This window comes from Halyomorpha halys, unplaced genomic scaffold (genome assembly GCF_000696795.3).
Source record: "Halyomorpha halys isolate HHAL.00 unplaced genomic scaffold, Hhal_1.1 Scaffold128.1, whole genome shotgun sequence".
In the NCBI taxonomy this organism is placed as follows: Eukaryota; Metazoa; Arthropoda; class Insecta; order Hemiptera; family Pentatomidae; genus Halyomorpha; species Halyomorpha halys.
In genome coordinates, this window is record NW_027110898.1 from 339,392 (window position 1) to 363,444 (window position 24,053).

Here is a 24,053-nt window from a genome sequence, read left to right on the forward strand (position 1 = left end):
TATGTACACTTGTACTTAGATCAGATTTACCAAATGTATTATAATGGACAGTTGTAAATAGCAATAAATAAATATTTTAAAAAAATGTACACTTGTAAATATCAATAAAGAAATAATTTTTTAAAAAAGTCTATACAAGAAAGCAAGATACATATTAAGATTTCCGAACGGTACCTCTCGAGAAATCTAAACAACCACGAGAAGAATCAGCATGCATCTATTATTGTTCATATCTTTTATGAATTCAACTATTCAGAAGGTTAAGGAGGAAATTTCACTTAAGATATGCCGATCTCCAAGCAGAAAACCTCTCACTTCTGCATTTGCTGATAACATTATTTTTTACAGGATGACAAGAACCTTCATTAAAACTTTGGCATGTTAAAAGAATAATTACTTAAGATCAATATATTTGTAAAGCCTATCAAAAACAGTCATGAGAATAGAGAAGTGACCTACGGGAACTATGCACGACTGAGGCGAAGATAGAGGCCTCAAGCTAGTGGAAACATTGAACATTGAACATGGAAGCAAGTCGGTAAATTTGAAATAACTACGACCTCTAATCTATAACCTAAACCAAATTAAAATTGGATTATTATGCTTCAAATGTCTATAAAGGAAGATTGTGCTTTGGCTTTGATAGGATCCGACCGATAGCAGTTGTTACCAAAAATCAATTACTTAACTGTACAAAATCATTTTATTACCAAAAATACCTACAAAAAAGTTTTTTAATTTTTTTTTGTTGATATTTCTACATTACAATTTCATTTTTTCCTTCACTTACACACTGATTTTGTTGAATGTACTGTAGTTCATAACCCATTGAATATGTTTAATGTCAAAATTAGTCTCAATCGTTAGATGAGGAGTTATTATTATTAATTTGTATCTAGTGGACGCGGTTAAAGTATTTTAAGTCAGACAATGGCTGAAATAGGTTAAGAGCTTTATCAACTGTAAAATATTTTGGACTTGTACTACTTTTACCTCCACTCTTCAATCTACTGTAAAACAAAAAAATTTTGGTGAAAAAACTTAATTTTATGTACAGACTTATACTAAACAGAGTGTAGGGGTGGTCTAGTTTTAATGGGACCGTCACGAAATAAAAGTCAACTCCCAGGCGGAATCGGCACCTGTTGACTGAAGATTGGTAAAACACCTACATCGATTTCAAAATGCTGTGCTGCGTAATTTAAGGGTTAAATATTTCGGCTATTTTTGAACTTAAACTACTTTTTCCATATTCCCCAGACGTTATGATTAACTGTCTGTAATAAACTTATATATAATAAATCTATAATGTTGGAATAAATGATATGGATTTCTTCCCACGATTTAGAAGCAGATATCCCTCTACCACCGAAAAGGATTTTCTTAGATGAACGATATATGGAAATACATTATCGTGTAAACATATTTTTCACGGAACAGCTGCAATGGGAAAATGGCTTATCCGATTACGCCAAACTTCAGAGGGAAGCAACAATGGACCGGTATTAATTTGGTTAAATCAGATTTTGCTTATGTTTATTATAATCTTTTTTTTTTAACTCTATTTGTGAAACAATGCACCAATATAATTTTCTTCACATGCATGTTTCAATCACGGTTCCTCCCATAAATTTTGTTATCATTATATCACTGTCTGTTACTCTAACACTACTGTTCTAGTGTACCCTGTAGATAATCCTCCCTTCCTCATATGTCAGAAATGGTCTTTAAGAGGGTCATGAAAAAAAAATATATATAAAGCCACTCGTCGGACGCTGCTCTATGGTGCACCTTTATTGTGGAATCTTTACAGGATTGCGCCCGACCGACTTCAGAACTTCTAGAACTCCATACTACGGCGGATTGCCTGAGGCACTAAACTGCAAAGGTCCAGGAACAGGGCTATCCACGAAGAACTGCAGCTTTCTTTTGTGCTGGAGTATATAGGCCCACAGCATATCAATTTTTTTATGGGTAGGGGAAACCCTCTTTTCCAAGAGATCACTCCTCCACTAAGACCTGGGAGGTGGTAAGGGATCTTTCCTCTTGGTTGATGTCTTGACTGAAGGAAGGGATTTAGTTTCTGTCTAAATTTTCATCTTCATTCTTCACCAGCAGAGATAGCCTTCTGCGCTGATGTCCAAGCTAATGACGAATAAGGATCTCAATAATCATTTCTGTTTCATTTCACCAACTATTAGAGGCATAAGAAGATTAATCTATAAGCTCATTAGCTATTCATATTAGTTATAAATTGAGCTTATTTACTTCACATGAAATAAAAAAAATTCATGTTTTTACTTTTATTTCGAGTACGACTTGGGCTTGCTATGTTTAATAACGAACTTCATCCAATAGGTAGTAAAGTAATAAGGCATTGTATTTGTATTTAGTATTTGCAGAACCGGCAAATATTTACTAGGTTTACTCGTACCAAAGAGAAAAGAGTTTTTGGCTATGAGCCTTTGAAGTAATCTAACTTGTTCTCTGGACAGTGCAAATATGCCTTTCTATCTTTCTGAATTACTCAGTATATCTCTCTTTATTATTACATTTTTCACTTTTGAAATATTTTATAATTTCAATTACATTTGAACGGTAAAAAAAGTCCATATAGTTGCTTCACCAATTGTATTGCGTAAATACACAATTAAGTATATTTCAAGATTCAAGAATGGATTATATTTTTAAATAAATTTGATTTGTTGTATTCGCACTCATAAGCACAATAGCATTATATGGAATTGATATAATTAATATTTCAAAAAAAGATGCTTAAACGTAATTTAATCAACGTAATTTAACCATATTTATTTTTGAAAAAAATGGTGATCGTACCTGTCGCAGCAGCACATTAACGCGTTGGAACAGAAATACAAATTATTAAATGTTCAAACTTTGTATACTTTTTGATGTTAATGTAAGATGAATTATGCCTATTTGATAAGCCTGCAGTTACGTGATTTTGTACTGTACATTATTACTGATCCCAAAGGATCAATTGGCCAAACTTTTATGGGTCAATTCTTTACTGATTTGAGAGAAGATTCTTTGAAACGATTTTGAACTTGAGGAAGTTAGAATTAAATTCATGTAAGGGCGGTAGAACTCCAACAGATATCCAAGCAAAGAGAGAAAGAAAATGGGTCGAAATCAGTCAATACGGTGGACGGGGCACTGATTTACTTTGTTTTGTTCCGTCTGTTAAATGTTTCCTTTGTATACTTTCTTTATTTTATTTCCTCATGAATTGCTGATTTTTTTTTTCTAAGTGAACCTTAGAAACCTACTACTTCCTTTTTCTTTAATTTATGTATCATTAGGAATATACAAATCTACGTTATGAAAAAAATCAACATTAGTAGGTAATGACAATATGCTCTAGATGAAACACTAAAAATATACTAGTTTCAATTTTTGATAAAAAAACTATCTTCATTTTATTAATTTATCTTATATTATACAATATCATGAAGCACATTGAAAATATAGATAGATGATGAAGGAAAATATATTTTTTTTAATTACTACTTCTCTATAAGTGTGATTTCCAGCTATCTTTCTTAACTCTTTGCATTTTTTGCTCGTGGAACTAAAAAAAAAATCTATATAAAAATATTTCTTATTTTTTTTTATTTTATTTTTATACCAGATCGGCCTGGTGGGCCTTACATGGTTGATATAATTTATATTATATATATATTTTAACAGTTGATTATGAGGGAGTATAGTCATACAAATGACACCCCTAAGTATATACAATGTTCTTATTAAAAAAAAAATAATACTAATAAAATAAGTAGATAAGAATAATGCTTCTTAATAAAAGAGGAAAGTAAAATTAATAACAAAAAATAATGATATTGGTACACTTAAATAAAACAAACAATTGCCTTCTAATAGTAAAAAGAAACAAGTTAATTTGAAAAAGGGAAGAGAGAAGAAAAGAGAAAAAAACAAAAAATAATAATAAGTAAATAGAGGTAGTGTGACTATGAATTAATTTTATATTTAATAAAAATGTATAAAAGAATGTTCTGCAGTAGTCTGGGCTTCAGTCTTGGGGTTGAGGTTGGGTTTCCCAGGTTGTAGGTCACTGCTCCTTTAACTGTCGGCAACTATGAGTGGAACTTCATGAACGGTTTTTTTTATATAATCCTCTATTGACTCCATATGTAATTAGCGATGCAATTAGCTATTTCTTATGAACCAAGGCTATTTCTTAACTCATTAACTGCGATTCTTAGGACTTTATTTTGAAAATATTGTAGTTTTTTCCTTTTCGTGAAGGATGCCGTTCCCCAGACTTGAGGATTGTTTTAAATATAAGAACAGTTGTTTCTGGTTTTAGTTTGGAATTTCTGTTTAGGATAGGATATAGCATTGCTGACCTTGCAGAAGTTATGAGTTAGTTTATATTAAAATATTGTTTTAATCAAAGTTTAGAAATATTGGTAAAGAACATAATATATGCCTACATAAAATATACTACTATATAAAATGAAAATGACTGAGAATTAAGGGTTGTTATCAGTTTTAAGAGAAATTATAAAAGCTGTACGCATCAGAATGTATGTAAGAATTGTGTAGTATCTTGTTGCTTCTTGTGTGATTATACACGTATAAAATTAATTACTGATCATTTTTATGTTATTTTGTCTTTTTGTTACAGCTTCTGTTAGTAGACTACTCAAGTACTGGCAGACACCATTACTTACAACCGGAGCTTTGACATTTGATTTTTCAAAAAACAAAACACTACCGAATTCCGAATTTCATCTTTTAGTGAGGATGGGCCATCTGTCCTTTGCTGCCATGGCCCATTTCACTATAGCACTTCTAGATGAGTGAGTATTAAAAGTTATATTTTAATTGTTTATTATATCAGTTTAAATAAAAGACGAAAGATTCTCGAACAATACACAACTTACGTTCCATGCGAACGTATTAGAGCATTGATGTCTATGTCGAAATTTTTAAAACCAAATTTTTAACGTCTCAATCATCTCTTATCCTCAGGGGATAAAATCACTGAACATCTCATTTTTTTAAAATAACTTTTTTTTCAAGAATAAATAAATAATATATATTTTTTTCCAAAATAACTTAATAGTTCCAGCAAGAATTTGAAAACCGAAATAGTGATTCACCACTTCTCCATGAAATTCCCTTTCTTTAAACGATTCATTCATCAAAAATCAACGCTCCTGAGTGCCAAAAAAAGATGATAGTTGTGATGAAGAATATGATAGATAATAACATATTAAGTATTTTTACAATAGTTTATTTTTCATTTCATAAATATATAAAAAAACTAAAAAATCAAAAGTACAGAGTTTATTATTTTTATTTGGGTTATTTTACTCTATATAAATGGTAGTTAACCTTTAAATATTTTTTATAAAATCAAAAAATGTTTAAAAATATGCTCTGTTGGTTTAATTTCTTTAGTGTAAGATTTTTAATTTTTCTTTATTCAACTATAGATTTTATTAAGTTTCCTTTAAGGAATTAATCTTAGTTCATATCAGTTTTCTAACAAGTATCCTGTATCAACTTCGAAAATCCTTTCAAGCAATATTGGATACTACATCACGTATACTCTTGTTAATGTCTTTATTAGAAGACAAATTTTAACAAACCATCAAAACTTTTTATCAAAACACCTGTTTATTGTTCTGCGACTGATGATTTGAATTTAAAGTAAAATCTACGGATAATTAAAAAAAAATAAGAAGGATAAAAAAGTTATGGAAAAAGACAATTTGAAGGCCTATTTAGATTGTAAGTATTCAAATATTGAATATTTATCTAGTTTATATCACGCTGGGGAGGTTTTAACCGACTTCACAGGGCTTCGTCAAGGCTGAATCCTGATTGTTAAAGGATAAGTTGGTTTTGAAAAAATTGTTTTGTAACCTCCAAAATTTAGCCCTGATGAAGTGAAATTTTGATTACCAATAAATAACCTTCTTGACCGTCTTTCGGACTATCTTCGTGAAATCAATAACAATATAATGAAAAAGCTCTACCTTCAATAATTAGTTGAGTGTTTTTGTGTGGCTTTAGCGCATTTGCTCAGCCTCCACTGGCTCATTACCAGTGACGCGGTGAGAGGGATGCGTTGGGATCTCAAAGAGCTCTGCTCTATCTCTCATGCGTGGAGGGATAGAGTGGGCTCCGCGATCCTCACATCAATATTGTTAATGCATATAAGAGTGTTAATGTGACTGTTGATTATTTTATTTTTCCATGTACATATTTTGATTATTTTTATTTTCTTTATCCTTCTGTTTGTGTGTATTTAGAGAGAGATTTTATTTATTTTTTATGTTATTTTTTTCGTTTATTTTTTTATTTTAATTCTTATGTTTTTTTTTATTTTAGTATGAATTTAATAAGTTATCACTATTATTTATTTCCCAACAATGTTGTGGTAGATTGCAATATTTATCAATAAATAATAAATAAAAAATAAAAAAACCTTCAATAACTAATCCAAATTAAATGAGAAAGATTCTAATATTTATCTATTTTTGTTATAAAAAAATTAAAAGATATATAGGGAAAAAATCCTTTATTTGAGTGAGGCCGGTTCATCATTACCATTATGGATTTTGTTCTCAACATTTTTGGATCCCTCATATTCTTGTTTCAATGTCCAATCTACTATCCTACTTTTGGAGTCTTCCCTATCAGCAGCGCCGTTATCTATGTTGTACATTTCCCGATTTTCAAATTGTGGCATCATATCGAATTTCGTAACTAAAATCTCACCCCAGTACCTTTTCTTTCCCATACTCTCGTCCAAGCTCTTCAGTTGACTTTTTAGTCCCTTATCATACAATTTAAGTGACCCATCAGGATTTCTTTTTTCCCTTATTTCTGTTCGCTCACAAAACAGGCTGGCTTTAGGTCTGTTAATCTCGTGAAACAGATGAACATTGTGCCGAGAATCTATAACGTCTGGCAACAGGTCGCCGTATGCTTTGGCTGCTGCCATCTTGGACAGGACTTCGGCGTAACTGTAGTTAGAACAACTTTGGAATAGTTTCCCTTCGTCATCTTGCCCATAAGAAGGGTTGATGTAGATGTTCTGGTAGCTGGGGACGAGTTGGGCGAACTTGTCCCCGATATGCGAGAACAATGGTGGTATAGATGCTGAGTGAGTCGCAATTGAGACTGAATCTGTAACAGGTCCTGTATGTTGGTTTGTTCTTGCCGAGGGAACTGCATCAGTTATTTGCATTACTGAAATGATCCATGTCCTAGGATTGTAATATCGAGGATCAATATGTAAAATGTAAATCAACATGTAATATCCTAGGATTGTAATAATACATTTTATCTCAATAAATGTCTAATAAAACTATTTAATGTATCCTTGAGGCTTTGTAAACCGAATAAAAACAAAAATAATTTTTATTTAATATAATAAAATTTGAATCTGGAATCTAGCTCAATTCTAATAATTTGATACCTTATTTTGATTTGAAAAATTATGTCGTATAAGCTTGAGAGCGTATTAGATAAGCTTGTCGTTGACATGTTTGATGACTTAGTTGAGTTTTAGCTAATCCTCTCCGGTAGACACCCCGATGAAGACCTGAAATTCAGGTCGAAACGTCGGCATAAATAAATATTTTTTGTTTATTTATGTTGTTTCTTTGCTGACCGCACCCCCCGACCATCTTCTCCAATCAGTAATCAACGGTCAACTATCTACACCTCATTGTAAATATTTATAAATGTATTAATAATGTGTAATTATTTCTTACAATCTTTAATAATAATATAATTATTTGTTATCTGAAGCAAATGCTGGTGTAATCGTAGAATCTGAAAATTCTAGTGTCCCAAATAATGTAGTTCCCTCGACCAGAGACCCATGTTATTCAATGCTGCTATTTATTCAGACTGAGTGCCAGTGGTGAAGGAAAAATGGATCAAGCTGCTATCTTTCCTAACTGTTTTTGAATGTGGCTTACATTTTTCTTTTTTATTTATATATCATTAACTTCTAACTTTAAATAAATTGAGATGATTATTTGCAAAAAAGACTCTTATCCTATTATCACACTTTTTATTAGTAAAGACAAAAAAAATGAACGAAAGTATTATTGTAATGATTATTCCCGTTTTCTGAATATACTATTAAATAAGTTGAGTATCAAAACTAGCATCCTATGAATAACTGTTTTCAGACTTAAACCTCTAGTTAGCTGGATCATATTTATTTTGAATAGGTTCTTTTATGGTCAAAATACGTGGATTTGTTTCGTTTACAATGCATATTTATCCGTATAGACACATATTATCCCTGCTATGGAACAGGAGGATAAAAATAAATTAAATCTTTTTATTTTATGGAATTATTTTGTTATATCATTCCTGTTCCTGTTTTGTATATTCCGAGGCAGTTATTTTGAAAACTTTGAATGATTAATGAATTTTACAATATTAAACAAATAGACCAGTGTAATTAGATGTATAAGAAATCTGAATAATGGTTATCTTTGATATATACATTTAGATACGAATTCTAAAAGACAAAGAGATCAATAGTGTTATTGTTCAAAATCATATCACAAATTTAATTATTATTTTTTCTTTTAGTGCCACACAAATATCTGACAAAACCGACTGTCTTTGGTGTTGTAGAAGAAACTTTCATCACCTACAGAAAAAAACAAATATTATTGTTATTTAATAATCAAATCATTTATAACTTACAGGTTTTATATTCAGAAAACACGACTCATTTGAGAAAAATAAACAATTCATATAAATGTAAAATATGTATTTAAAATAGCTTTTGGTTCATTATACTATTTTTTAAATCATCATATTTTGCCTAAAAAAATCTTAAATTGATTCAAAGTATTATTTCAAGTTCTTAGCTTATCATAAATTGATTGTTTTGTTCTCAAATCAGTATAGTTTATTCGGTTTAACTATATAGTTGCGAACTATTTGGTTGGTAAATAAAAGCAGTAAAATGTTTTGAAAGTTTCTCCAAGAAAACGTCGGTTTTGTCAAAAGTATTCGTGGCTCTAGAAAAAAAAATAGTTTTGATAAAAAAAATATAATTTATTAAAAGGATAAAATAAAAAATATTAAATTTCATCAAAATAAGGTACCCTGGATTATATTTGAAATAATTTCTTTATATGTATTGATCCTATAATCATATACAAATATTCCCAGGGTATTAACTATTCGTGAGCAACACTATATCTAGGATATAGTCTCTATATAAAGACTAAGCGAGAGGAAAAACAAAGATCTGATGGAGTTTAAAAATGCACCAATGACCACTGTTTCGAAAAATTAATTAATAGCTAAGTTAGTCTACAGTTTTAAATAAATTAGCTAATATTTATACTATTCCTTCTACAATTAAAAAATATTAATGAATAAATTGTAGCTAAACATATTTAGTAGCAAGAAAACAAATCCTATGGTCTATGAAATAAAAGATTCTTCCCTTACCACTTATGCTGAAAGCTTAGAGGGAACGAAAATGTAGTACAGTACAATTCTTACAAAGATGTGAATTTGAGACCCTTTAGCCCAATCCTCCCCATCCCCATATGCTATTACATAAAGATATTATTCACTTACATATTATTAATGTTTTTTCTAAATATTTAAAAAAAAAATCGAAAAATAAATTGTTAATGGTTTTAGACACTTTAAATTAACTATTCGAAAACATTGCGTTTTCCAGAACTCTTATGAATGAAGATTTGAGGGTAAAACCTATGAGTTCAGGTCGAAGTGCAATTAGGGAGGGTGAGGTTGGATTTTTTTTAAATTAATATCAAAAATTAAATAACACCCATTACTTTTCTTTTATTCCCTGGATTGAAATTCAACTAAAAAAATCATATTTGAAATATTTAAATGGAAATTATTTACAACCGAACTCTACCGGCAAAACAATGAACCTACAAGATTTGTCTCGATTCTATACACTCGGACTTAATAAGATATGTCAAAACGAAAACAAATATTCTTTTATTTTCTATAACTATGTGTTTATTAATCAAGAAGTTTAGATTTTCTGCTCAAATGGATGCTACCGAAGGTGTATAATTATTTAAAGACTATTTTTGATTGGTTGAATATTTAAAAAAATATATATAGATATATATTTATTATGTTATAAAGAGATACGAAAATTGTTGTAAACGATTGTATGTCTTGAAGTTGTTATATTTCTATTCTTATTGTTATCACCTAATTCCCTATTAATAAATCAGCTATGATAACCGGTGAAAACAATTTTTTTGTCCGGGTTTGGTCCAAACAAGAAAAAAAAATAAAAAAACCATGGTTTGAATTTTTTGTACTTAATTGGCTATTTTGCCTAATGTTAATCTGCTTATGAGCGTATAGCCAGTTTGTGCAATTATTTACTTTTGTCCAAAATTATACTACTAGACGTCGTCAATCGATTGATGGAAATTATATACGAACAAGTTATAGAAGTAGAAGCATCAGAATTAGCTTGTTGATATATAATTTTTTTTACTTTTACTAGTAAGTACAGAACAAGTGATTTGCGCAGCAAAAATTTCATAATTTAGTACTTTATAGTGTTTTGTTTAAAATTAATGCAATTAAAACATGGGGCTAGCAATCTTCAATTGGTCCTAGCAAGAGCATTCTAATAAAATAGTGATGGGTCTGGTATTTGTTTAATGTGCTTAGCCACATAATCCCAACCGATAACAAAATGTCTATCAATCTGACATTGTTTATAACGTACATGATACCTCAGACCAAACGTTTTGACTCACCTTTGCATAAATAGAACAGTAATAATCTAAACTGTACTCACCATGACCAATTCCTTAATATGTTATATAGCTTCATATTGTCGTTAACCATAATCGGTTAGGTTAACATCTATATAAATATTATATTAAAAATTGTCAACAAGCTTCTTGAACATATGGTAAACTTATATTAAGCTTGTAGATAACTCTTTCAGAGGTGTAAATCTAATTTGTTATTTTTTTTTCATATATTTCAAATTATATTATTTTTAATATATTTTTTTTATATCTGTTTAATTTTATGTATTCTAATCATTTGAAAAAAATAACGGTTAATTCATTCATAGTATTTTTGGTTTAAATGTCAAAGTTGTATTGCTGATAAACAAGTAAATATTTACTACCCAATAAATTGTTTTAATGCCCATGCTAATTCTAGAGTAGAAACAGTTTGTTGTCCTACGGGCTAGCATCCTGTTCTAGCTAGACGGTCGAAATATTTCCTGGTGCAACTAATGCGAAAGTAGAGCCTTCTAGTATCTGAGACATGCTTCATAATGAAGCTAATAGCCATATTAAATAACTAGAAGTGTACAAATAACAAAGTACAAGCATATATAATTTTGTTTCATGACAGGGACAGCCATTAATGACATTACGCAAGTGAATAATACAAGTCAGCATATGGGAAAGGTTCTATTCGGAGAAGATTACACGTTCATATCATTGGTAGAACGTGAAACCACATATCTGTTAATGCCTCTGATAATCAAAAGGAAACAAAAAAGTGTAAAATTAAATTTTCATCATATTGTGGTGGTGTTGTTATTCTAAAAAAGTATGTACTAGATATAAACCACCCTTACCTTTAAATCCCGCCTTTTCAATCATTTCCTATCCTTAATGTATGGAGTATAAACAAAATACTGATATGTTCTTGGTCGTTTCAAATTTTTCCTAACTTTATTAATATCTTTAAAAATTTTGTAACTAACAAATCTTACATCATTTATATAATAATATGGTTTTCTGATTTTAAAAAGTGTTTTAAAGTGGGGTCCATTCCGAAATCCAAGCTAAACGAATATAATTGAAGATTTGTTTTAATATTTGAATATCTGTCTACCAATAATTTTTGGCGTTTAACCAGAATCTATGCCTTCACTCCCTGATGAAGACCTGAAATCCAGCTCAAAACGTTGGCAAGAATAAATCTTTTTTTATATTTGTAGACCACACTACCCCCCCCCACCCTAACCGTTTTCTACACAAATAATTTATAACCTAGCTTTGGTTATGAAAGAACTTCTATTAATTTATTTAACCAGCAATTTAATCAATAAATTAGCCGAATTTAGTCATTCCTAGCAAACACCAGATAAATGTTGGATTATCCTAATTAAATTTGTAGACATTATCTAATAATAAAAAAAGCATATATTTATTTCTATTCATGAATGGCTGAAGCAATGAGAATTGATTTATAATTTAAAATTTTATTAATATTCGATTAATGAAATAATCAAAACTTTTAAGACACCGAAGGATTGTGAAAAGCTTGGGAATGAGGGGAAGGTATGTGATACGTTACAGATTTGAAAGACTTGGTAATGTTTACTTTGGTTAATGATCTAGGCTTCTGAATTGTACTATTGCAAGCAATATGTATCGATCAAGTTACACAGCAACTTCACATTGTGATTTTGTTGTATGAATACTTTTGCTTATTATTCGAAACGTTACAGGAAACCTTTTTTTCTCATTATAAACTTTGTAATTTATGAACATTGAAATTTATTAATGTTCCTTAAAACAATTCCTGCATACTTAGATAATTTATTATTTGCGCTCTAATGATTTTATTATTAAGGTTCCATAAGGTGCTCTGTTTAAACAACTGTTTAAACAGTTAAACATTTTTTTTATTGCCCTGTTAGAATCAATTAAAATTTAAGGATCACTGAAAGTTTACAAGTTGAAATAAATCTTTCAGTTCGACTTGTTTACACGATTTGTTGTATGGTTGTTAATATAGTCATGTAAATGTTAATTTAATTAATATTTAACGATTATAATAATATTAATATTATATGAAAAGTCTGATGAAAAAAATAACAGTGTTAAATAAATAAAATAAAATAATTTATTTGATAAATAAATACAATAAAACCAACAGTTGAACAAACTGCTAAATTATAGCACAGAACAATTCTAATAGTTCTCATTTATAAGAGTGTATCAATAATAATGTTTTATATGATGGTGAAAACTGTTTAAAAATTCCAGGTTACCGTTTGAGAACATTTTGTTTTTTGATTTTCATGGAAATATAGGATTGACAGTATTTTGGAGTGCAGAATCTAAATCGGAGATATGTTTTGGCATAAATTATCGTTTTTCCTAAAGGTTTTTTTTTTCTGATATAGTAAAATCTGACATGTATCATCGGCATACGTGGTGATGATAGTGTTAGGATGGGTTGGGATGTCAGCTGTGAATACTGTATAAAGGGAAGGACCAAGGATACTACCCTGAGGTACACCAGCAGACTGACGGAATAGGGATGAATAAGCGCCGTTGTAATTTACTTGAAATAATCTGTCAGAGAGATTAGAATGGATAATGAGAAAGTATGTTGGGGGTAGGAATTTACGGATCTTGTATAGCAGTCCTGGGTGCCAGACTCGATCAAATGATTTAATTTTAAAACATACTGCTGAACTATTGTAGGAGTGGGTAACTCATTCGTTGCTTATCTACTAACTCCAAGGATCTGGATTCAAATCCGGCAGTAGTGAATACCCTTAATTGGATAAATATCTGGCAGTCGAGCATGACTCTGAACAAATCACTTCCTTGCAGAACCGTTTAGTAATAGTATTTTCTTACAAAATACTGCAGTCCGAAACCTTCATGGGTTGTAGCAGTGTAGATTTAATTTTTTAACTATTGAATTACTATTGAAACATTCTTAAAAAATATATAAAGACTTCGTTCTTTTAGATATGGCTCTGAGACGTCTTACAATAGATATCCCTGTACTTTTCAAAAAAATATTTTATATTTAAATAAAACAAAAATTCAATGTCTCAAAAAAAAGTACAAAAAAAAAAGTATGTACAATTTTATTACCTATGTTGTTCAGTTACCTCATTTTTTCATGCTTTTAATCATTTGGTTGATGACATAAATTATGACATATAATTGTTGCTCTCACTTCTTCGTCTGTTGCTCCACCACTTTATTGCAACTTTCTCAAATTAAAATTATCCTATCTACACCTCATTCCAACACTTCTTCATTAACTTTATATGTTTTCAGGTTCAAGTGGTCTAAAGTGGCTCTGGTGTACGAGAGAAATGGACTCACCAACGTTTCTGGAAAATTTACATCCAAATTGATGATGGAAACCCTGGTCGAGTTCTTGAAGATTAAGGGTATCAATTACCGAGCTTATGACTTGGAGAAGAACAATCTTTCATTGGCCGAGAACTTGAAGAGGGAAATAGGAAACGAGTACGCAAGTAAGTGGCAGGCTCTATTCGTGTCTTCGTGTTCGTTGCATGCAGCTTAAGAGTGCCAATAATAACGTTTTTTGTGTGTCTCAAATGTGCTAATTATTATTACAAATAAGTGAAATTTTGTTTTGGTTGTCTTAGGTAGATAAGTTGTAAATAAATTTATGAACTTTAAATTTTATTTAAATTATGATCTAGCTCACTTAATACTACCTTAAAGAAAATTCTTCCATTGTATACTCAATGATGTTTTGGAGTTGGATGGTTGAAGTATCGCATTTCACGTAGCAGATGAGGTGACATGTTAACTTTAGTGACGTGTAAACGTTATACCCAGGAACCACTATCAACCCACTTTATAGATACCGATACCAATGTTTGTGTAGGGTAAACATTTGAGACCATGGGTAATGAAATGCCTTGGTACCCTATATTGCCTTCTTCATATCGAATTTGTCGTCACAGTTATTTATCTGGGGAAACAGAAATAGTTAGTTGAAGAAAAAAATCTCTAAGATTCTTATACTTTATATGACTGATGTAGTAGGTCATATATACAATGAAATTGAAAAAACATAAGATAATAAAAAGAGGTTAAAAAAAAAAGAAAGGAGGATGCTATCTCTTCAGTTGTGATTTTATTTATATATAATATATAATATATATTGACCCCCATTGAAGGAACTTTGTGTCAACTTTAGAATGAAGTATTGAATGAGGTTCTGATTGCGAGGCGTCTTTGATACTTCTGACAGAAGTTCATTTTCGCTTTCGCAAACGCAACTTTAATCGTGTTAGTGTTGCGAAGTTGTTCACTAGAATCATTAATTTTATTAAAATTACACCTTTTATCTTCAATTATTCATATATATCAGCATTTATAAATGCAAAGTTTATGAATTGTATTTAAAAAAAAAAAAATGAAGTTCAGCTACTGTCAATAATAAATATGTTAATATTACTCATGCTTTAAAAAATATAAATGAACAGTTAATTTAAGTAATAGATTAAATTTATTGTATATACTATTAGTATATTCCAGTTTAATTTAATGAAATTTCAATGCCTAATTGTAAGAATTAAGTTACAATATTGATTCATTATAATTTTTAAAAAAATGATTATAATCAATTGGTTTTTCTATCTTTACAAGTAGTTGCATAAGTATTCTAATAGCATTTAATAAATATAGTGATTAATTATTATTTGAAAACGTATTTTGATTTTCAATTTATGTAATATTTATATGTTTATTAATATGAGAATCGAGTTGCAGTTTCATAAACTTCTAGGCCATTTATAAGAGATTTAGAAGAACGGCTAATGACTGTCAGATATTCTATGGAGAGGATACATATCCTACGGCAAAACTTCAAAGGTAAGAATACTTTGGTTATTATTTGATTTCAGATTTTTTCTTTGTTAGGCTATATATTAGGCTAGATAATTTATTTTTGAAGTTTAAGATTTGAAAGTTTGTCGGTAAAATCTTTGAAAATAATTATTTGGTACGCAGTATAATAAAAAAAATCCCCAGTCCCAAACTTGGCTCAAGTGCGCATCCAACCCTAAGAAATGTGGTGAGACTATAAATGACTCGCATTCTTCTTGTCTTTACATTGAGCGGCTCTTAGGGCAAGTAAAGTTTCAGACCAGTAATGGTATTTTAAATTGGCCAAAATTTTACTGCTATGCTTTTATCCCTGTAAGATTTAGGGATCAAAAGGATGGAATAATATTACAAGATTAAATGAATTATAAAACATAGATTTGTTTTCAAGAGCGTTAAGAAACAGTTTTCTTTCCCATTATCTTAAAAAAGTTGAATTTATTTACGTTGGGATTATAAAATGGACCAGAATGTCTGCACTAGCTCCTTTTATGAAATCCGCCCTCACTCCAGCACGAACAAGTTTAGGGGTAAGTGCACACCTTCGCCTAAAATTTAGTGATTTAAGAATATTACGACTACTTATATCTAATTTATAAATTAACTGTGCATACCTCAAGCTTTTGGTAAATAACAAAAGACAAAAGTTCCAGATTTGACGAATTATGCCTAATTATTTTAACAACAGCATACTCTACACAACGCCAAAATTAGGAAGAGAAATATCCAACATTTGTCCGAAAAAAAAATTCATTCATTCCGAAGTTAATGGAAACGAGGAATATTATTTTTGTTATTCTCGGAATATTTGTTTCGTAGAAATATCAAATTTCTTCAATTAGATTTTTTTATCAACAACAATTAAAAATATTCGGACATTAACTTACTTAAAGAATGAAGATGAACTTATGATATCTAGTTTACTATTTTTCGTTTTATCTAAGACGCTCTACCATTTTGCCACTTAGAACATACTATTGTTGGCCTTTTAAACGACCATATAAACCTCTTCATATTGTTTTATTTGCCAAAAAGATCCAAGTTAAGCAAATACTATAACATAAAAGAAATGTTATATGGTTTCATTTCAGGTATAAAGCATGTTTTCGGTGGCATCTAATTTTGGGCTAAGAAAGTCAGGGTTTTGAGTATGAATGCGTATATCAACGTTGTGATAATGTGATCACCATAGTTGCACGGGGTTCTTTATCGAGTCAAGTGCTGCTCCTATTGAAATTTTAGTTTAGCTTTTATCTCTTAATATTTGTAGAGCAAAAGGTGATTGTAGCGGTGTATATTTTAATTTTATTATTTATATTTTAATTTTATTAATACAAATTTGAAATAATTAATTTATTATTCAGTGGTGGCTGTTCCCCTCAACTTCCGGGGCGTTTTTTGATATTTGGCAGGAAAGGTGCAGGTCACTTGACGATGATCCTCGGAACTAGACATTATCTTCCTCCTTTTCGTTTCAAAATGGCTGTCGATAAGATATTTCCTATGGCTATACCTAGGCCATTTATGACGATAGGGTTAAGTACCACACTCTCAAAATATACCCTCTTCTCAAGAAAAAAATTAACACCCCTCTGATTTTAAGGTTTTACAATTAGTTTTGTAAATTTATTTACACTGTAATAAAAATATGTTCTGTATATGGCACGTTAGAAACTCTAGGACAAATACCAACTGTATAAAATTAACTTTTTTAATTTCTTAAAAATTTAGTTTCGGACTTAAATCTCTTACACAGCAAGCAAAGGTATATCGTCTGTTTATTTTTTGATTGATTATTGTTGAATTATAGTGCTATATTACATTAAGGAGGTGGGATAGCTCGAGTCCACTTGTAGGTAGCAATTTTATTTCTTTTTTTTAAATTTATATGTTAACATTAATATATTAAACATAATATAATTTTAACTGACCACAACTGAATGATATTAACAGGGAAGTTTTCAGATTATTTCATAATAAGTACAAACATACATTGTACATAAGAATTAATAAAGTTTATCACGTGCCAAATCAAATATCACTCATTAAACCGGACATTGGATTGATATTTCTTTACTTTATTTATATATTAAGAAATTGGTACATTAACTGTATAAATTTGGTTACCATATGTTTCTGATATGAACCATTTTTGCTTAAATCAGTTTTCTTTATTAGTTGTTTTTTTATCATGCAAATGTAACATGACGTATTAAAAAAGTTCTAGTCACAGAAGTATTCGAATACTCTTTACGGTGCAAAGATTTGCTAATTCTTATTTTTATCATAAATGTATGCAATTATCGATGCTTAATTCTATTTCTAAAATTATTTGACCTTAGAACTATATTATATTGAAAAATTAGTCGAATTTCCCGTGATATATTTTTAAATTGATGTTAAGACTACAAGGAAACTGGTAGGTATATTGCGACGTATTAAGCCAATTCTGGTTGTGAATGGAGCAACAGGATTCCTCAACAAAGACCAACTTAAGCTATTGTCTCCTTAATGAGAACAAGGGGAGACGTCAGATCTGGCCCTTTCTCAATTTATCAGCGTAATCAATTATCAGCGAATTAAAATTCTTTACATGGCCTACTTGGGTATATTTAACCACTCTATTTAAGTGACTGATTAATTTCAGGTTTTTATATTGAAGTAGTTTAGGCGTTCATTGTAAATAATAATTTTAATGTCAAAGTATTGTAAATACAGGAACTGTATTATATTTATGCCAAAGTTAATAATATTTTGGTGTAAACTCACCTTCATTAAAAAAAATACAATTCCAGTTGTGGCTTCATAAAAACTCAACATGTAAAAATATATATAAATACTGTGTATATAGATATCACCAGTCATATACGCTATGGCATATGTACCCATGATTTGGTCTTGTGTTTTTGTAAACCAATCGGTGCAGAGTAACCAATATAAGAATTGATTTTTTAAGATTCCTTAGTTGTTATTTAAATATTCAAAAGGGGGCACTTATTTTATTTATTTAATACCAGATTGGCCCGTTGGGCCTTACATGGTTAATTTAAGAAGTACATTTTTTTTTTTAAGAATTGATTATGGAGTCAATGATGAAATGATTATATAGTCTCATACGAAAGACACCCTTCACTGTATACAACGTTATTAATAAAAAAAATTAAGATAAAATAAATAATTTAGGATTTAGGTTTTCCACCCATGGTTCTTTAAATCCTAATTTGAGGTCATATTATACTGCTAATTTGGAATTCAGTTTTATATTTAAAAAATAAAAGAAACATAAGCGTTCTAAGTCTAGCTAGTTCCTCGTTTTTGTATCCAGAATCGATCTATATGAAAGCCTTCCATGTTCAATGACATGCCTATAAAGCTATCAGTATGCATCGAAGAAGTGCCCCTTGTATCATTCAAGCCTTGTATTCTACGTTGCAGTGTATGTATTCTTTGATGTGCTTCTAATTATCTTCTGACCGATGAATACAAGCGGATCATCCGACGAAAATAAAAAGAAGCTGTGACAAAATTAGAAAGAAAATTTTCCTTTGATAGTGGGTACAATCTTCTGGAAGATGAAGACACCGTCTGTTCAGTTCAAGTAATAACTCCTCTATGTTTCTGAGACATCCATATTGCTATGGCTGTTATACATGTTTATCAGCACTATTGCTCAGAAATAGCAACATGTCCCAAAAACATAAAGATGCATCCCTATTACCTGAACTTTTTAAGCAAGATGAAGGGTATTCGTTCCCAACTTGCGCTCTTGTTGATGAAACAGTGGAACATGTGTTCCTCTGTTGCTCATGTTTTGCTCGAGAAAAAGATAAAGTAAAAATAAAACTAAAGAGCTAGACAGGATTTTTTTGGTGAAGTCTGTTCTTCAAAACCTGGACGCTCTAAAGATGACTGAGCAGGAGAGTTGGAGTGCAAACTGGTAGGCGGCTGAGAGCACAGGTGTGAGTAGGAACGGCCAGACCATGGTTTTGTAAGCATTCTAGTAGTGATGAATACAGAGGTGGTGTTTCAGTGAGTAGGAACCTTACGCGGTTGTGATTTCACATCACCTTATAAAAGATTTCCTTCCTATCAGAAAAAATTACAGATTTTATTTTTTTTATAATCTGATAAATTGAATTTCGGTGTCTACTTTGATTTATTTTACAACTATTACCGTATTTTTCACCTAAATTATAAATTTATGAATTACAATGTTTTTCATTTGGAAGATTAATCATTATTTTTCATGTAATTTTTATTTTTTTTTAAACCCATCCTGTATTTTCTCACTATTTTTAAGGTTATTCATGATATTTGACAGTTTGTTTAAAATATCAAATACTGAAATTGCAAACAAATCTAACTCTTTTTTAGGACAGCTTTTTTTCTTCACTTAATTCCACGACAATTGAAGGGGTAATAAATAATTTAATTAACAATGCAAAGTTCCCATAACTAATATTTAAACCATACCCATTTCTAATCAAGATATATTCTTTTTTGTTAAAAGTTTTAGAAAATACTATTGGAAAAAAAAAATCTGCTTATAAGGGAATCGAATATACATAAAGGAATAAAAACTGGTTTTGTCGTTCTTTTCAAAAGAACTGCTGAGAGGGAGAATTATTGTATTCAGGATAATCAAAAATTTCCTATTATATTAAACGATATTTTAAAACATAGAATCAGGAGGTGGTAACAAGGTTTCGTAAAATTAACTGACACTTTATAAAAAAATAAATAAATGGTATGTTAGGAAATATTGCTCATTATCCTTTTCGTTAAAAATAAAATTATATGTTTTATTAAACCTAATAGAGGAGGATTAAAATGGTCAATTGTATATGATGACTCAAATGGTGATAATCGTAATTATATTTTGAATACAATATAAATTTAAGTTCCACAAAAGTTACAAAATTTTCTTCAATTTAAAAAATATTATCTTTTATCACATTTTTGATAAGATTATGTGTGTGGGTACAGAATCTGATGTTACAGCTCAAGCTGTGATTTCATCTCATAACAAGTTACTCGGATTATAAGTAAATTTCCTATTTCCTTTGAGGTATATGAAAGCTGATGAAAAATATTTTCGCCGCTGGGAAATTACAGGAGGTGTCAGGTGGAGGGCATTCAATTTACGAGATCAAAAGAGGTTATCTTCTATATTAAGTGTAATTTGATGACTTGTGACGTCAACTTATAATGGCTTCTTCGGAAGCTTATCCGTTCCTATGTTGGGGACTAAACTCAAGGAAAGGGGTTTATATGTATAAAAATATCTGCCTCTAGCAGGTATTCAGATCTGTCATTAGTTCCAACGGTTTAACAGATTGACAACATGATCTGACCACGCTACTTTACTTTAGCGTTGGTAGTTCGTTCTGAACTATATTAAAGAGGAGCGAAACCTTATAATTATAGACCGGATTTTCATGCAATTGCACTTTTTTCTCCCTAAATTCTAACAAACCACGACAGATATTCGAATAACACTAATTTTATTTTGCATATTTTGGGGCCATTACAACCTTTTGCTCGTGTTGAGTTGCTTTTCCTGCAAACAATTGCACGTTTTACTCTTTTTGGGCTAAATGTTTATTTTTGTGCATTAAATCTAATCCGTGAATTAAATTGGTCATATTATGCACATATAGTTGTATGTTTGCTAATATTTATTCATGATCATTTAAATAAATCTATAGTTGAAAATTGACAAATCTGAGTTAAAGTAATGCATTTATTAACATTTGAATAGTCCAAAAGAATCCAATCAAAGAAAAAAAAAGTGAACATTAGTGGCGGAAATTTTGGAATAGTGTTAGCCAATGGTTTTGGGTAACCATGAAAAATTCTCTATAATAAGATCCTTTAGTTGTTTTAATTTTTTGAGGCTATTGGGAATTTTATTATTTTATTTTTAATATTATTGTATTATAATACATTTGTATATTATTTTAAATAAAAATCAAACAAAAAATCAATTGTTCGGACATATATGAATATACATATATGAGGAGAAGATGATTAGTAGTATTGTATAGTTACACACAAATATACCAGTGACATAAAAACTAACAAGTAATTAGTCAATGTAGAAATAAGTAGTAAATAGTTAATGTAGAAAAACTTTGAAGTTTGATAAAGAATCTATGTTCATAATTATGAGTCGATAGTTGACCGTAGATTATATTCGGTATAAATAGGGGGTGCGGTCAGTGAAGAACATAAATAAATAAAACTTATTTATTAGTGCCAACGTGTCGGCCAGAATTTCTGGTCTTCATCTGAGGCTCACTTTTCTTTAATTTATTATTTACTATAAATTCTCATTATTAATATTAATAATATGAGAAAACGTCTCATCATTTAGTCAAATTATATCATTTTCGCCATCTGCCTTCAGTCTGTTCCACGAAACAAATAAAATCAAGTAAAAAATAATAGTGAATTACGCACGGTGTCATAAACCTCAAATTCATGGCCACTCTTCAGTCTTATTCAAATATAAACTTATTCAATATTAATTTTATTTTACTATTTTTTTATAATGATTTAAGATTCAATTTTATTTATGAAATAAAGTAACGATTAGGTAATAGGCAATCGTTTTTGCTTGTTTTTGTACAAGAACATTACTAAATAAAAATTGTCCGATATTCGAATAAATTCTATTAATATTTTTTTTTGTGATTAAGTTAACAACTTTAAATATAAATATATGATATGGAATTTAAAATTAGATTATTAGTATTAATGAAACAAAATTATATCAGTAATTGATTTTGTTTATATTTCTGGGTTTATTTATTCATGACAGTCTGTATTAAAATTCGTTTAATTATTACATTTACACATATTTCAATCAATGAATAAATTGAATATTCTAAAAGGATTCATTAATGAATCATAAATGTTCAATGAGCTGAATTGTAATTCAATAATGTATATTTGGCAATCAGCTCTTACCTTCCGTATGAGCATACAATTAGTAAACCTACCAAGAAGCATTGCTCATTAATGTATAATTATCAATTTGATTCTCTATACACTGTTTAATACTGTATCGGAGGATATCTATAGAGATGGTATTTGCAGTGGAGATATCAAGACAAGAAGGATATGGTCTCGATACATTTGGTATTTGGTGTACGACTTATACTTAGTGACTTTATTAAATACTATCTTGTTAATAGTAATCTTATTACTAAACAATTTATTGAATATTGGTTTATATCTAATTTTCGAAATCGAATTTTAATTGAATTTTCTCAGTAATAATTTTTTTTGAAGTTGGAATATTAAGTTAATCTAAGTTATCTTGCATTGAATATGATTTCTTATATCAGCAATCGTCTTGTCATAAGTTCACACTAAATACCCAGTAATTAAGGATTTTACGAATTGTCATTGGAAAATTATTTTTGCAAAAACGTTTGTAAATTAAATGAAAATTAGTTGACATGAATTTTCTTAACTTGAAATAAGAATTGTAGTTCGCAAGGCCATGAAAACAGGGTGTTGTATTTAATTTTGTTCTTGTTGTAGCAATGCATGTTACCCATCTTACAGAAACTGGAATTAAAAATGGCGGCCGAATAGATAAAATGTAGTTCAAGAAGGAAATAAAAAAAAAAGATTAAATAATCGCAAACGATTGATTAGTTCTGTTTTTTTATTATGTTGTACATTGTTATGTTGACACAGATAGAGATTGTAATTATAAATTTTCATGATATTTTTAAAAAAAAATGGTGATCTCTCGTTTTTTGAAATAAATGGTGTTTTTGGAAAACTGTATCTTGGGGATTATTAAACGCATAAAGTTTTTGCGCAGTAGATAGTGTGGAATGTACTTACGCAAAAAAATAGTAAAAATGTTTGGGGGTTTCCTTCAATAAAATTAATTTTCAAATGTCCACCGAGGTGTAAAATTTAGATTTATAATGTCAGTTCTAATCCAAACAACTTATCTAAAAATCAGAACTACTCGATCTAATGCGGTTATTTTTTCTTTACTCCGATTCTTGTACTACAATTGCATTTACCCGGCCATTAATTTTTATTCCAGTGGGTTTAAGATGGCAAACATGCATTTTTAAAATTATTGTGGTCATTATACTATGATATACCCAAACCGTGGTACAAAAAAATTCTCTTTTTTGTTGTAGGCTCTGGGATATTAGATTCAAGATTTTAAAATTGTATTAACACAGCTGTTTTAGAGAATTTTTATCGTAAAAGGCTAAAATATCGTGTTTTTTCGAATTCATACTCCCTAACCTATCAAATAATACCAAATTCAATTTTAAAACTTCTGTTATTTTTGCAAACTCGTCTGTTTTTCAGAATATCGAC

The 24,053-nt window shown here is 29.7% G+C and overlaps 2 protein-coding genes across 4 annotated transcripts in view; one reads left to right on the forward strand and one right to left on the reverse strand.

Moving 5' to 3' along the window:
• Window positions 1–24,053, forward strand: part of LOC106678192 (atrial natriuretic peptide receptor 1) — a 1,188,520-nt gene that overhangs the window by 197,997 nt on the left and 966,470 nt on the right. For 2 of the 3 annotated variants that reach the window (XM_067048969.1, XM_067048970.1), the window contains exon 1: window positions 15,590–15,680. Coding sequence is in view for 1 of the 3 variants with exons in the window: in XM_067048967.1 (XP_066905068.1) it covers window positions 4,673–4,847; window positions 14,106–14,308 (378 nt within the window). In the remaining 2 variants the exon portion in view is untranslated. Of the gene's footprint in view, window positions 1–4,672; window positions 4,848–14,105; window positions 14,309–15,589; window positions 15,681–24,053 lie in introns of those variants that run through there. The other variant, XM_067048967.1, reaches the window with a different exon arrangement.
• Window positions 6,561–10,963, reverse strand: LOC106678198 (uncharacterized). Its single transcript, XM_014416589.3, has 2 exons — window positions 10,847–10,963; window positions 6,561–7,268 (listed from the first exon to the last, which is right to left on the reverse strand). The coding sequence occupies exons 1-2, from the start codon at window positions 10,894–10,896 to the stop codon at window positions 6,578–6,580; spliced, it is 741 nt and encodes a 246-aa protein (XP_014272075.1). The 5' UTR covers window positions 10,897–10,963; the 3' UTR covers window positions 6,561–6,577.

What these genes read in the sequence shown, in the direction of transcription:
- LOC106678198 (XM_014416589.3), bottom strand. Translation starts at nt 10,896, where the DNA reads ATGGTTAACGACAATATGAAGCTATATAACATATTAAGGAATTGGTCA. An exon ending in ATATTAAGGAATTGGTCATG is followed by an intron (nt 7,269 to 10,846) that starts GTGAGTACAGTT and finishes TTACAATCCTAG; the next exon opens with GACATGGATCATTTCAGTAA.